Here is a 15,320-nt window from a genome sequence, read left to right on the forward strand (position 1 = left end):
CTCTGCAAGTTTGCATGCCATTACTCCTTTCAGCTGCAGGAGCAAAACTGTGCATATAGGCACACCCTGGACCCTGGCCTTCAAGCACTGTCCACCCAGCCTGAACCAAGTCCCTGTTTTCCTTTTGTGCCCTTTGTTCTGTTTCTTGTACATGTCTGTCCAGTACAAAAAAAAAAAAAAAGGATTTATTGAGTGCATAGATGGCAGGCCCTGTGCTGGGGATACAGATATGAGGAAAAGAAATTTTGACCCTCATGGAAGTCACAGTATAGAGACAATTACAGACTTGTAGGATAAATGCTGATTTCTTAAATAGAGCTCATGCCCTCTTGGGGTCTTTGCATTTGCTGTTCCTTCTATCTAGAATGCTCTTCCCCAGATCTTTGTATGCCTCATTCTCTCAGTTCAGTAAGGTCTCTTTGGAGGCCTTCCCTGACCTTCTTATGGAAAATGAAGCCCTCACAATTCTCCGAGTCCATTTACCCCATGTAATTTTTCTTTATAGTGCCTCTAACTGCCATATATCTACATACATACATACATATATATACACACATATATGAAAATATATATATATATATTATAGTGCCCCTACCACTGTGTGTATCTACATTAGTTTACTATATAGATAGATAGACACTTTTTTTCTTCTGCCTCCTATACTAGACTGTAAGAGCAGGGTCCTGTCACAGCTGAATTCCCAGTTCAGAGAACTGGTACCTAATAGGTGCTCAATATATATTATTTTCCTTGTGTTCATTCATCGTGCTTGATTGCCTGGTTGGAACTCTTCTGAGCCTCTCCGGAGTCATCCAAATGGTGGACTGAGGCCTTTCTGCTTGAGGAAGAACCTTTTCAAGCCTACCTCCCCTAAGTTTCTATAGTTTTCATGGTCCCTTCAGGCCAGACTGAACAGGTTCTAGCCCCCCACCAACAACTGTAACTTACTGGCCATTAATTATGTACCGGGCACTTCAAATACGTTATTTTATCCTAACAATGCTCTGCTCTGCAAAGTCAGCATTACTGCTCTTATTTTAAGGAAGACGAAATAGGCTCAGGGAGAGTGACTTGGCCAGAATCACAGCGCGATCCCCAGGAGGGCTCTCTGGGGAAGGTCTACTAGGCTCCACGGTCTAGCGAGGTTTCTGCCAATGTCCCTACAGGCCTTTCCCATGCTTCCACTACATCCTCCATCCCAGCCCTTTCCTTGTCACCAGACAGCGGGCCTGGTCTAGCCTGGCTGCTCCTGGACAGCCAGTGTCGGGGGTGCTTCAGATGCGTGCAGGGTGGAGAGGGGGCTATCTCAAGGGTCAGAGCTTTCCTTCCCCTGCCCACCCCACGGGCCCGGCTGCTGGATACCCAGTGGTCCATTCCAAGACCTGCAGAGAGAGCGCGTGGGGGCGGGAAAAGGATGCGGGAAGGAAGGAAAGCCTCGGTCTGTGGACCCGCGGCGCTAGGAGGTTAGCACTGCCCCTCCTACCCAGCCCTGGCCACCCTCCGCCCCATCCCGTCTCGCGGCAGTGCGCATGCGCACGGTGCTCCGAGCGCCCTCCCTCCTGCAGGCCGCCCTTTCACCCGGGCAACCGCGGCGCGACGGTGGCGCGCGCTCTGGCTGGGCGCGGACCGGGCGGGGCCGGGCGGCGCCGGTGCAGGCTGAGGCTGAGGTTGAAGCTGAGGCGGCGGTGGAGGAGAGCGGGGCCCGTGGGGACCGTGTCGGCGTGCCCGATTTCCGCCCGCCTCGCCGCACGATTCTTCGACGCGGTTTCGGGCCCAACGGGTCTAGCCCCTGGCCATGGACTCCCAGAAAGTAAGTGGAGGGAAGGAGGCGCGGGGCCGCAGACGTTGGCGGGGATGGATGTCTGGGGCGCCCGGGGCCGGGTGGGCGGTGGGCGCGCGGGGCTGACCAGGCCAGGCTGGGCTGCGGCGGCGGAGGGCGAGGCTGCCGGCCCCCACCCTCCCTCCTCCCGCGGCGCTCGCCGGGCTGCGGGGACCGCGCCCGGTGACCCAAGCTGGCCTTTGGCCCTGGGCCCTGGCTCCTGAGGGGAAGAAGGGAGCTGTCCCCATTTCCCAGTGATTTTCTGCCGCGCTCTAGGCCGCCTTTGCCTCTCGAGCCTCCCCGCCTGCGAGCGCGGGTTTATCCCTCCTTAGCAGAAGCCGAGGCGCGCGGGGTCTACTACCTGCGGACGCCGAAGCTGAGGCTGCTTCCTCGACTCAGCCTGCTTTCTTGGCACAATACGACCTGCTGTAGGTCGGGAACCCAGTCTCCCTAGGACCGCGCCCCCCGCTCCCACCCGCCTCGTGACCGGTTCGGAGGCAGGTCTTGGTGTTGAGTTGTAGCTGATCTGGGAAGGAGAGCTCGCAGTCCCGCCGTCTGCGACCCGTTTCGTGCTCGGCACAGTTACCTTAATGGTGGTTGTGGCCCGTGCATGCTTTCCGGACAAGTTAAAGAGAAGACTGGTAATTTCAATTAAGGGGGGAAAAAAAAACCCGTTTTCGAGAACATAGCCAATGTTTTGAATACAGTTAGAATTATTGATCTTCAGGCATAATCTCTGTATAGAAATAACCATCCTGTTCTCTTTGTTAGAGGATAGTAATTGAAGTATAGTATAGTATGGGAGGCGAGGACAAGTGTTATTAATAATGTAGCAGGGAAAACAAGGGCATATCCAAGAGGCCATTCTGTTCTATTCTTAGATGGAAAGCACTGGAAAAACTTACTAGAACAATGTTTTCTCAAAGTTTGCTTGGATTCACCGTCTCAAGGAGCACGGCGGGGGCCAGGGAGGCCACGGGAAAATCGTGTAGTGATGTTTGAAGCATTGACTGTTATAGTATTTTACTAAAGTGCATATGATTTAGTTTTAATTGTATGCATGCATCTTGAAACTAAGCTGGGTATACTCAGTTTTCATTTCCATGACTATTAGACATCTGTAAAAAAATTAACATTTTGTTTACTTGGAATATATATGTTTGAAACATCTCTGCCTTAATTTGTAAAACATTTCACTGCTTATTTAACTTTTTAAAAACTTATTTAACTTATTAAACTTTTTAGGTAAAAGTCACATGGTAGGTGAATGGATGTTAATTCAGGGCAGATGGAAGGGCAGAGACCCGCGTTCCATGGTGCTGTTTACTGGTTCTTTGATACGGAGCAAATTTCTTAACTGGGATTAATCTATTTCCTTGTTTATGCAGTGGAAGTAAGAATATTTTATAGACTTAGTGTAAAAATCAGGTGAAATAATTCATTATGAAAACAAGGTGTTTTAAAGTTTACAAAGTACTAAAGTATGTGTTTTAAAATAGAATTTTAAAGAGTATTTTAATATGGATCATCTTTATTTTGCCAGGGCACGCATTATCCCTCACTTCAATAAGGGCTTGAGTTGGAATCTGTAGGTCCTGCAAGGTCCTACCACTAGCTCTAGGCTAAGACTTGAACTTATTTGGTCTCATTCCGAATGGTTGTTTGTTTGTTTGTTTGTTTAAGATTTTATTTATTTATTTGACAGAGAGAGCACAAGTAGGGAGAGGGAGAAGCAGGCTCTCTGCTGAGCAGGGAGCCGGATGGGGGGCTCCATCCCAGGACGGTGGGATCATGACCTGAGCCGAAGGCAGCTGCTTAACCTACTGAGCCACCCAGGCACTCCCCAAATGATGTTTTTGAGTAGCTACAAGTACTGCCAGCAGTTTCCCCAGAGGTAGCAAGGAATTAGTTGTTCTTTGTGATAACTTTGAAAATTCACTTCTCAGTGTTAGAAAAGGTGCTGAATTTCATTTCATTTGTTGGTATCAAATAATATTTCTAATAAAAAACTATTTTCTTTTATAGCTTAAAACAAGTATCGGGTGTGAATGCTTATAACCGATTTATTGCTATGAATTTCAGCATCTTTTTCTCTTGAATTACTGCAGAATCAGTTATATACCTCAACTAATAATGAACTGTGTATTTCTCTTTAAGTAAGTATTACACCTCAGGTTTGATTTTTCTTCCATGTTATAAAATGTTATAATGACAGGCACCTGGGTGGCTCAGTCGGTTAAGGGTCTACCTTTGGCCTTTGGCTCAGATCATGATCCTGGGCTCCTGGGACTGAGCCCCTCATCGGGCTCCTTGGTCCACTGGAGAGTCTACAACTCCCCCTACCCCTCCCCTCTGCTTGTGCTCTCGGTCGCGCTCCTGCTCTCTCTCACGCACACACACTCTCTCTCTCAAATAAATAGAAAAAATAAAATAACATGTTATAATGAAAATAGTAGCAGCTATGATACGTTAGTCATTGTAAGGAAAATGGTGAGGTACTGCAAGTGGCAAATGGTGAGGATGGCTTGAATGTATACACCTGTTAGTAAATAATTGGGATTTGGGCTTTAAATTATTATTATTTTTTTTTAAAGATTTTATTTATTTATTTGACAGACAGAGATCACAAGTAGGCAGAGAGGCAGGCAGAGAGAGAGAGGGAAGCAGGCTCCCCGCTGAGCAGAGAGCCTGATGTGGGACTCGATCCCAGGACCCTGAGATCATGACCTGAGTCGAAAGCAGCGGCTTAACCCACTGAGCCACCCAGGCACCCTGGGCTTTAAATTATTAAAGAGGATGGCTTTGGAGCCAGGTCTTCAGTATTACTACCAACTATGAGCTGAATGAAATTGGGTAGTTTGCTATGTGTCTCTATTTTCTCATCTATAGAAGAGAGGTAACAATTGTACTTACATCAGAAGGTTATTGAGAAGATCATGTTAGTTTTTAAAAATCCTTGGTGCTTAGCCCACATTGAGTACTGCTGGCTATTGTTATGAATTTCATAATCCCAACTTCAAAATAACTTTTTCCTTTTGTTGATAATTTGTGTAACTATTTTTCTAATCCAATCTACCATTTTTAACCTTTGTCCTTGATTTTTAAAATACGTTTTCTGTTTTTGTATCTGTAATAAGTGATTTCAAATGGTGGTGTCAAAAAAGAGTTGTTGAATCCTAATTGAAAGAGGATTGGGAGTTGTGACTCATGCAGTCTGACAATAGGAGTTAAGTTAACTGGACAGTCTTACAGAAGCTTGATGGTGGCTAGTCAGCAGATGGACTAGCTTGACCAGCTGCTTTTTTGTCTGTGAAAATAACTTGGACTTCAGTGTTGTGTTAGCAACAGATGCTCTGTTTGAGTAGAGGAAGAAAACATAATTGCCTTGGGTGTGTAAGGCATACTGTTGGATACAGAAAACCACAGTATTATCTCCTAGAAATAAACAGAAGGATTTTGTTCATATCGAGTTTCTGGGACACTTTTGCGAACAGGATGTGTTATGGATAGGTGGCTTTGTTTGATACTCAAACCTTTTGATTATGTCCTTAAGTGGTTTTAAGATAAAATCCCAAAGGTTTCTGTACCTGAATAAATGCGTATGTTCAAAGAAACCAAGGAAACAACAGACATTTATACCTTTCTAGAATCTTGGCCCTTAGAATTTGGTAGTTTAAGGTTTTGGAAAGGAGATCATTTGTATTCATAGGGGTTGCTGTTGCTAGGAAAGGTACATGCTGTAGGAATAATAAAGGTGGAAAGGAAGGGCCAGCCCAGGGGAGGGATGTTGTTAAGAGCATACATTGTAAAATGTTGGGTTTATCCTACTTTTTCCTGCATTTTCTTTACTTGCTATTTGGAAAGTAGAAGGTGAGGGTTGACTTTGCAAGAGGGGACAAATGTAGGTTGGGGAGATTGAACTGAATAGGGGGAGTTTTAAAGCATGACAGGCTGTAGCAAGTAGCGGTCTACACATGGCTTCCTTATCCCAGTTTCCTCCTCTACGCTGGTATTAGCTCTTCTTTTCCTATATTGTTCCTTAGCAGTTCAGAGACCTCCATATCCAGACAGTCAGTCATTTTCATGTTCCAAAATTACTTCCTTTTCTCAGTCAAAAAAATGTATTTCCCGAAGAAAAGAAAGAAAAATGAAATTTGAGTATTGTTCTGCATCTACTATTGTGTTAGATTGCTTTAAACTCTCCCGATAACTTACTCCAGTTGCACATCTATATAGAAAACCAAACTCAGAAGCTAACTGACTTCTTTAGGGTTGCACAGCTAGCAACTGATAGTCTGCATTTAAGCCCTGTCTTTCTTCACGACCTAAGCTTTTTTCATTACCACTCTTCTTTCCTGAATCCTTTGTCTTTAATGGTGATATGATTAATTAAAATTTGGGATGTTAATAGGAATGAATCCCTATAGTGTTTTGTTTTTTTTTTAAAGAGTTGCTTATTTCTCTGAGAGAGAGAGAGTCCACTCGTGCATGTGCATATGAGCATGGGGAGGGGCAGAGTGAGAGGAAAAAGCAGAGTCCCTGCTGAGAAAGGAGCTTAACCTTGGGCTGGATCCCAGAACTCTGAGATCATGACCTGAGCTGAAGGTAGATGCTTAACCCACAGAGCCATTCTGGTGCTCGTGCTCCTATAAAATAGTTTGTTTGTTTGTTTGTTTTTTAAAAGAAGCTAATTAAATCTAGGGAAAATCATTGATAGAAAGTAATAGAACATGATTAATGTAAAACCCTGGAATTTGGTCTGCCTTGATGCCCTGATACCATTTTTTCGTGTGTGTGTGTGTGTGTGTGTGTGTGTGTGTATCCCCTCTCCTGCTCTTTTTTTGTTTTTGAAGGAGGGTCTTAGCTCTCTAAAGTAGAGCTGTGAACAGGAAAGTATACGTTGAGTTTTATATACCCTATCCAAACGCAACTGCAGTCATTCCCATGGAATGGATCAAAGTAATCTGGGATGTACAGGCATAAGATACCCTCTTTAAAGGACCATACTGACATACTCTTGATCACTATATTTAAATACAGATGTGTTCATTTTTTAATTGAACTTGGCGGTTTAAAAAAATTGGAAATAACAAGTTGACCCTTGAACAACATAGGAATTAGGTGTGCTGACGTGCCCCTGACACAGTTGAGAATATGCATATAACTTTTGACTCCCTCAAAACTTAACTACTAACAGCCTACTTTTTTTTCTTTTTCCTCTTTTTTAAAAGATTTTATTTATTTGACAGAGAGAGAGATCACAAGTAGGCAGAGAGGTGGTGGCGGGGGGGGGGGGGGAAGCAGGCTCCCCACCGAGCAGAGAGTCTGATGCGGGGCTCAATCCCAGAACCCTGGGATCATGACCTGAGCCAAAGGCAGAGGCTTAACCCACTGAGCCACCCAGGTGCCCCTAAATAGCGTACTTTTGACTGAAAAAGTAAACTGGAAGCCTATGGATACCGTAAACAGTCATTTGGCATACATTTTGTATATGTATCATATGTTGTATTCTTTTTAATTTTTTTAAGATTTTATTTATTTATTTGACAGACAGAGATCACAAGCAGGCAGAGAGGCAGGTGGGCGGGGTTGGGGGGAGACCAGGCTCCCTGCTGAGAGTGAGCCAGATGTGGGGCTCCATCCTAGGACCCTGAAATCATGACCTGAGTCAAAGGCAGAGGCTTCAACCACTGAGCCACCCAGGCGCCCCCATATGTTGTATTCTTATAATAAAGTAAGCTAGAGAAAAGAAAATGTTAAGAAAGTTATAAGAAAGGGAAAATATATTTACAGTACTTAACTGTAAAAAATCCATTTATAAGTACACTGGCGTAATTCTAACTCAGAACCAGGCAGTTCAGAAGTCGATGGTGAAGCAGATTCATCCTTCCTTCCTCTCTGTCTCCCACCTCCCTCCTGCTCGCTCTTTTTTTCATTCATTCATTCACTCATTCATTTTAATTTTAACACTGTGCTTCTTTGCAATGCCTGGCTGAATGGAAGCAGGATTATTCATTCAGTAAACATATACTGAATGTTTGCCATGGTGATAAATAATCTACTCCAGCCTAGGGTTGACAGTATTTTAAAGATGGTAGATTTTATCTTCACCTCTTTTTGTTGGTACTCAGTTGGTACTCTTTCTAGCAATAAGGTTCTGTTAGAATCTGGTCTTAGTTATCGATACTTATTGATTGATAGCTAATTATATTTTGAGCTAATTTATAACAAGGTGTTGTTAGCACAGCCAGTCGGTGTACTTTTGTTACATTATAAATATAAGTAATACAAGCTTATTGTAGGAAAATAGGAAATATAGATAAATGAAAATCACCCATAACCCTCCTACTCAGATGTAACCTGTTTTAATATTTGTATGTATTACATTTCAGTTTTTTAATGCATATAGAAACTTAAAAAAATTATGGTATCATGCCATGGTAATACTGCTTTATAGTTTGCCTTTCACTTAATATATTATAAATCTTTTATCATGTTAGTTTTATTCTATACTTAGTGAAGAATTCTTTGTGTGGATGCATTGATTTTTAATCAGTGCTTCTTATTGTATATTTATGTTGGTCCCAACCTTCTGGTGTTGGATGAACATCTTGTAGCCAACTCTCTGCTTATACCTTTAATTATTTACTTAGAAAAAATTAGTAGAGGGGTGCCTGGGTGGCTCAGTGGTTAAGCCGCTGCCTTCGGCTTGGGTCATGATCCCAGGGTCCTGGGATCGAGCCCTGCATCGTGCTCTCTGCTCAGTGGGGAGCCTGCTTCCTCCTCTCTCTCTCTGCCTGCCTCTCTGGCTACTTGTGGTCTCTGTCTGTCAAATAAATAAATAAAATCTTTAAAAAAAAAAAGAAAAAAGAAAAATTAGTAGAAATGGATTTATTGAGTCAATGTGTCTAAACTTTTTTTTAAGTTTTTTTTTTTTTTTTTAATTTGACAGAGATCACAAGTAGGCAGAGAGGCAGGCAGAGAGGAAAGAGAGAGAGGAGAGAGGAAGCAGGCTCCCCGCTGAGCAGAGAGCCCGATTCGGGGCTCGATCCTAGCACCCTGGGATCATGACCCGGGCTGAAGGCAGAGGCTTTAACCCACTGAGCCACCCAGGTGCCCCAATGTGTCTAAACTTTTAAAAATCTTTGGTATGTATTGCCAAGTTGCCCTTCAGTAGGGTTGTTAGTTTATACTGCCACCAGCAGAACCTGAGTGCACCCTTATCTTCATTCCCATTGCAACTCCCTCAGTTAGGTGGTGGGACCTCTGGTTTCTTTGGCTTCCTAGACTTCACTGAGTGAAACAACCAGTTCAGAGGTCACTGTGCATGGCTAAGACTTCTTTAGCTTGTGACTCGTTATATTTCTTCAAATCCTAGGTGGGAGAGTACTTCTTCTGTCCTGAAGTCTTACAGCTAGGCTCAACATTGAAAGATACAGTTCCCTCCCAGGTCTTTTATTAGATTTTTTTCTCTGGATCACCTCAGTTGTCTTTGTAAATAGGTAGTGTTCCTACTGTTTCAGTGTTAAGAGAGGGCATAGCTTTCTACCATCTAGCTATTTGTGGTAATTAGATTCCTGAATTCCTCAGCAATCTATAACTCTCCATTTTCAGCTCTTCACATAACATCTGAGCAAATACTCTTCTTTGTGTTGCCAGTGCTATGGTGAGCTAGTGAGATTCTGGTTGTTTAGCTTATCAGTTGGATAGAACTTTCTGGATTTTAACTCTTATTACTTAATTACTTAATTCAAAGTCTATGGTGTGGTATGATGCAAGTGGCATCGTTCTGGTGGCATTAGGATATTTTACAGAAGGGTTCTCTCCTGGTTGCATTGGTCCCTTTGCTCTGATTGCAAGAACCTTATGCTTGTTTTGTACACTCTGGCAGTATAAGCAGCCTAAAGTAGGGTAAAATTACAGGCACCTTCTTAGATTTGAACTGTGACTGTTACCTGATAGTTGTGTGATCTAAGAAATTTTCTTAACTTCTCTAACCTTCCTTTTCTTCAACCATAAAATGCAAAGATTGATACTACTTTTTATTTTATTTATTTACTTATTTATTTTTAAGATTTTATTTATTTGACAGAGATCACAAGTAGGCAGAGAGGCAGGCAGAGAGAGAAAGAGAGAGAGAGAGAGGAGGAAGCAGGCTCCCCGCCGAGCAATACTGGGTTCTATCCCAGGGCCTTGGCATAGGCATAATGACTTGAGCCGAAGGCAGAGGCTTAACCTACTGAGCCACCCAGGCTCCTCACTGATACTACTTTTAAAAAATCTGTTGTGGGGAGCCTGGGTGGCTCAGTTGTTAAGGGTCTGCCTTTGGCTTAGGTCATGATCCCAGGATCCTGGGATCGAGGCTTGCATCAGGCTCCCTCCTCAATGCGAAGCCTGCTTCTTCCTCTCCCACTCCCCCTGCTTGTATTCCCTCTCTGGCTGTCTTGCTCTCTGTCCCCCCCCCAAAAAAAAAAATCTGTTGTGATGATTAAAAAGACACCCCATGTTGATGGTTTAGCACAGTTCCTGGCACGTAGAAGGTGCTTAATGAATACTACTGAAACGACCGTAAGAATAGTTTGACCCTCTTAAATTGTAGATTGACTAGTGATATTTGCAGTGGATTCTAGATTTGTGTATTTCAGCAGTCTGGAATACTAATGTAGAGTTTGAGTCAGAAATCTCTTGATGTGAGTAGGTGGCTGGTGGAAAACACATACAGTATTTCTCTAATTATGAGCACATGGTCATCGAGGGCCTCAATTGAGACTAGCATATGAACTTGGGTATAATGGTTTTCTGTCACTGGTTCTAAGAACAGGAAGTTTCTGCACCATAATTTCAGGGGCTGGTTGCACTGATAGTTTTCAAGTAAGTAACCCAAGTTGGCAGTTTTTTGTTTTATGTAGCAAAATTAAGACTCAGCATTCACATTTGTCATCTTCACATATATTAAGCTAAGCTTTGCGCAGTGGCAGTATCGTAGCCAATGAGGTTTATCCGAGGCGCGATTATTGCTAATTGAAAACTTTTCACATATATTAAGCTAAAACCAGTAGAACCATGCCATTTCTTTTTTTTTTTTTTAATAAAGATTTTATTTATTTATCAGAGAGAGAGAGGGAGAGTAAGCGAGCACAGGCAGACAGAATGGCAGGCAGAGGCAGAGGGAGAAGCAGGCTCCCTGCTGAGCAAGGAGCCCGATGTGGGACTCGATCCCAGGACGCTGGGATCATGACCTGAGCTGAAGGCAGCTGCTTAACCAACTGAGCCACCCAGGCGTCCCGAGAACCATGCCATTTCTAATGTTGGAATTCATCATGTTCTTAACACTTATAAGATGATACATTTGCAGTAAGAATAGCTGTTTTTGTTGACCTTGGATCTGGCAGGGTGGTACATGTAAAAATCTGTTGAACTGTTCTGGTTTTTACAGTCTTGAGGTAAAATCTTAGTCTTTTTGGTGTCCTTAGATAGTCTTTTCATATACCTCAGATCTTTATTTTCAGGTAGTACAGTGTAAAAATTAAAAGCACAGACTCAGGAGTCAGACTGCCTTAATTTGAACACAGACTGCCACATTTTAGCACTGAGATCATGGGCACACTCATTTAACCTCTCTGTACCTCAGCTTTCAAATTAGAAAATAGGGATAAGGGTGCCTGGGTGGCTCAGTGGGTTAAGCCACTGCCTTCGGCTCATGTCATGATCTCGGGGTCCTGAGATTGAGTCCTGCATTGGGCTCTCCGCTCAGCAGGGAGCCTGCTTCCCTCTCTCTCTATCAGCCTGTCTCTCTGTCTACTTGTGATCTCTCTCTGTCAAATAAATAAACAAAATCTTAAAAAAAAAGAAAATGGGGATAATAATAGTGTCCTACTTCATAGGATTCTTGAGAAGATTAAATAAATTAATATATGTAAAGGGCTTAAAATGATGCTTGGCTCTTAGTATAAAAGTGTTATTTATTGTTTTGCTCAGAGACTATTGTGCTTTTACTTCACATGATTTATTGTGACTATTGTGATTAATGTTATAAGCATAACATTAAGCTATGCTCCTTTGAAGAGGGTGCCTCATGCTTTGTACATCCCAGCATCCTAGATTTTTGATCCATTCCATGGGAATGATTGCAGTTGCGCTTGGCTGGGGTGTATACTCCCCCCTCCTTACTTTTTTTTCGTTTTTGTTAGCATAACACTTACCTTAGCTTATCTCCCTAGTCAAGTAATTGGCAGGCTCAGTTCTCAGTTTTTGAGATCCTGGCAACTGTGCTTTTTGACCAAAGAATAATGGCTGAGATTGCCTGTGCAATCTCACGATGTCTTTGGAGACTCAGGTCCTGTATATTTTACTGTGATCTGGCAGAATTAATATTTGGCAAAGCATATCTTCAGACCTGTATCACCTAGAACTCTTAGTCATCCCAGCAGAAGTCTTGCACAGTATAATTTTATTGGAAGGTAAAGAGATACTGGAGGTCTGAGGTGAAATCTGAGACTCTTGTAGGCATCCTTTCTCATTGATAGAATCCCACAGAGCAGATGTCCTCCTCCATCATCAGGATTTGATAATAACTGAGGCTAATATATATCACAGTGAGCTCATTTCATAAATACATTTTTGGAACTTGTCTTAATGATGGAACTTCTTTTAATGGTACATCATGTATATGTTTTAGAACAGTGTTTATAGGCAGAGGAACTGATAGGTGTGAGAGTTCCCAGGTGGGAAACAAGGCATGTTAGAAATAAGGCTACTGTGGCAAGGAAGAGGAAATCTGGTGTGAATTGAAGCAGGAGAGGTAGGCAGTGGGAAGATCATGCAGGGTTTTATAGATTATGTAAGGTCATGTTAACAGGTCATGTTAAAGATTCTCAGTTTTAATCCAAGTACCAGTGGAAAGCCATTGAAGACCAACTATTAAGCAGGAAGAGTGATGCTATCATATTCTAGCTGCAGTATACAGAACTGATTATTGGGGGAGAAAGAATGGATCACAAGCCAGTTAAGTTTTACAGAAGTATAAGTTCAGATATGATATTGACTTGTACTAAGATACTAGTAATGATTATAGAACTGTTTAGGAGATAAAGTCCTCAGGACTTGGTGATTACACATAGAGCACAGATGAAAGGAGGGGGTGTAATGATGGTGGCCTGGGTTTCTGATTTTGCGGTTAGTATCGCCATTTGCAGAGAAGAGCACTAGAGAAGGGCTCAGATTTAGTAGGAGACATTATGAGATTCTGAGTTTTGAAATGCTTATGAGATATCCAAGTGGAGATTCCAAGTAAGCAGTTGGATGAAAGCAGTCTGGAGCTCAGAGGAGAGGCTCTGTATCTAATGGTGCACTGATTGTGCACAGCTTACATTACATACCTTGGAGCTTTTGGCTTTGTGCTTCCTCCTCAACTTCTTTAACATTACTGTGTCTCCTTTATAAAAACTATTAATTGTGGAGGCCCAAAAGGGATAAACTGGGGTAGAAAACTCAAAAGGATTATGGTATCTTTTAATTTTCTGTCTCTTTCTTTAAGTTTCTGAATATAGATATCCTCCCTGGCATGTTGCCTGCCATATTTAGAAAAACTTTAACAAAATTATGTTGGATTTGATACCTATTCAGTTAGCCTCCTGTTGCATACCTCTTATATTAGGTACACATAATCCCCATATACTCTAAGTCCTTCCACTATAGAAACTTCAGCCTCTTAGCACATACACAAGCTGGGGTTAAGTTTCAGAACTCAGTTCATGGAATCCTAATCCTTTAGTTTGTATAAGTTTTGTAGTTTATAAGTTTTTGGTTTTATAGTTCTATAAGTTTGGGTACTTAAATATTTTGGTTACTTGTAATTTGTTTTCCAGTTCTGCTCAGCTCCAGGTTCCTTAGTTCTTTCTGTCTTCATGTCATTTTCACCTGTAGTCTAGCTAGTCCCTGTTCTTCTGAGGGCCAGAATGGTTGAAGCCCTGGTCCCCTTGATAATTTATTTCTCATCCCTTCCTGAAGAACTTCCACTACAGGAGAATATTAAGTGTGAATTCTTAATTAGTCTCTTGCAATTGCTCATTCTCTCCAGATTAAAGGGCAAGTGGCTTCAGCGGTTCTGGAGCCCTTCAGCAATCTGTCCTTGTAAACTTTCAGGATACCTCCCTTTTTTCTTCTTAGAAAAGCTTACAGTAGAGGTAGCACTTTATCTGTATTAGCTACCAAGGTCACATTGGTTGCTTTGGGTTCTGACTCGTAGTCATCTGGATGATTGCTTCTTCTGCAGCCATGTTCTTTCTTTCTTTTTTTCTTAAGATTTTATTTGTTTATTATGAGATTGAGAGCACGTGAGAGAGTGAGCTCAAGACGGAGGCAGAGGGAGAGGGAGAAGCAGACTCCCTGCAGAGCAAGGAGCCCCCATATGGGGCTCAGTCCCAGGAGCTGGAGATCACGTCCTGAGCCGAAGGAAGACACTTAACTCACTGAGCCACCCAGGTGTCCCACTACAGCCAGGTTTTCTAATATATTTGGTAGCTGCTAAAATACAGGTCACCATAAATGCTGAGGCTCCAAAGCCCTCTACAGCTGTCTTGTCTATTTGTGTAGCATCTCAGTGGTTTATATTATAGCAAAGGCTCCAAAGTGCTCCCTATCTAGAGATTGAAGTAACACCCCCACCCTGAGAATCTCAGACTTCAGTCTTTGTTACTTTGGCAGTAAGGTAAGCCGTCTTTCTCAGGATGTGGGCCCTTTATGTAGGTGTTCTGTGGTAGACCCTCAGTCTGTACTAGAACTCCTAGTGAAGTGCAAAATGTGAGTGATAAAGCATTTTCTCTTCAAAGAATGAGAAGATGTTCCCCTGAACTACTATATCAACCTTTAAAGACCTTTCCTTCCCCACCAGTTTCTGGGGGAGTATGGTATTTTTAACCCACTGAGCCACCCAGGTGCCCCGATAATGGTGTTTTTACAGCCTTAGGTAATTCCTATGGAATACAATTACCCCAAAAGCTTTACTACACAGATCGTAGGGTTTCTTTCCAGAAATATTGCTATTAACACTTCATGGGCCAATACAGATTAAGAAAGATCATTTTTCATTTTCTGGTAAACAGCAGAATTTTGAATGAATTAAAGGAGAATAGTCTTTACCATTAGATTTTTAAAATAGTCTTAACCATAAGATTAACTGTAATCTCAGGGTATTATAGTTTGGAAGTATGGAGCAATACCGTACACGAAGGAGCCTGGTGATTCTTTAAGTTTGTATAAGCTGTCTTCAGGGCAGCTTTGTTTTTGTCAGATACCAGCCTTGATATGGACGTTTAAGTTTTTTCCAACCAAAACTAATGAGCAGTGTAAGTTTTACAGGAGAGAAGAGTAGCTTTCTCTTATGGTATTAGTGTGATCCCAAAGGGAAAGTTGCTTATGCATTGGAGTTTTGTTTATTTTTGAGAAGTGGTAATATTATAATATTTTCCCATATAATAATATGGAAAGATAATATTTACAT

The 15,320-nt window shown here is 42.3% G+C and overlaps 1 protein-coding gene across 7 annotated transcripts in view; it reads left to right on the plus strand.

Moving 5' to 3' along the window:
* Nucleotides 1-15,320, plus strand: part of FSD1L (fibronectin type III and SPRY domain containing 1 like) — a 75,618-nt gene that overhangs the window by 2,953 nt on the left and 57,345 nt on the right. Inside the window, exon 1 of one of the 7 annotated variants that reach the window (XM_082696728.1) lies at nucleotides 1,523-1,810. The exons of 3 other annotated variants lie outside the window; for them this stretch is intronic. In XM_082696728.1, the coding sequence (XP_082552854.1) occupies nucleotides 1,796-1,810 (15 nt within the window). In that variant the 5' untranslated portion in view covers nucleotides 1,523-1,795. Of the gene's footprint in view, nucleotides 1-1,522; nucleotides 1,811-15,320 lie in introns of those variants that run through there. 3 more of the 7 variants (XM_082696729.1, XM_082696730.1, XM_082696727.1) reach the window with 3 other exon arrangements.

Source organism: Mustela nivalis (assembly GCF_964662115.1).
Source record: "Mustela nivalis genome assembly, chromosome: 13".
In the NCBI taxonomy this organism is placed as follows: domain Eukaryota; kingdom Metazoa; phylum Chordata; class Mammalia; order Carnivora; family Mustelidae; genus Mustela; species Mustela nivalis.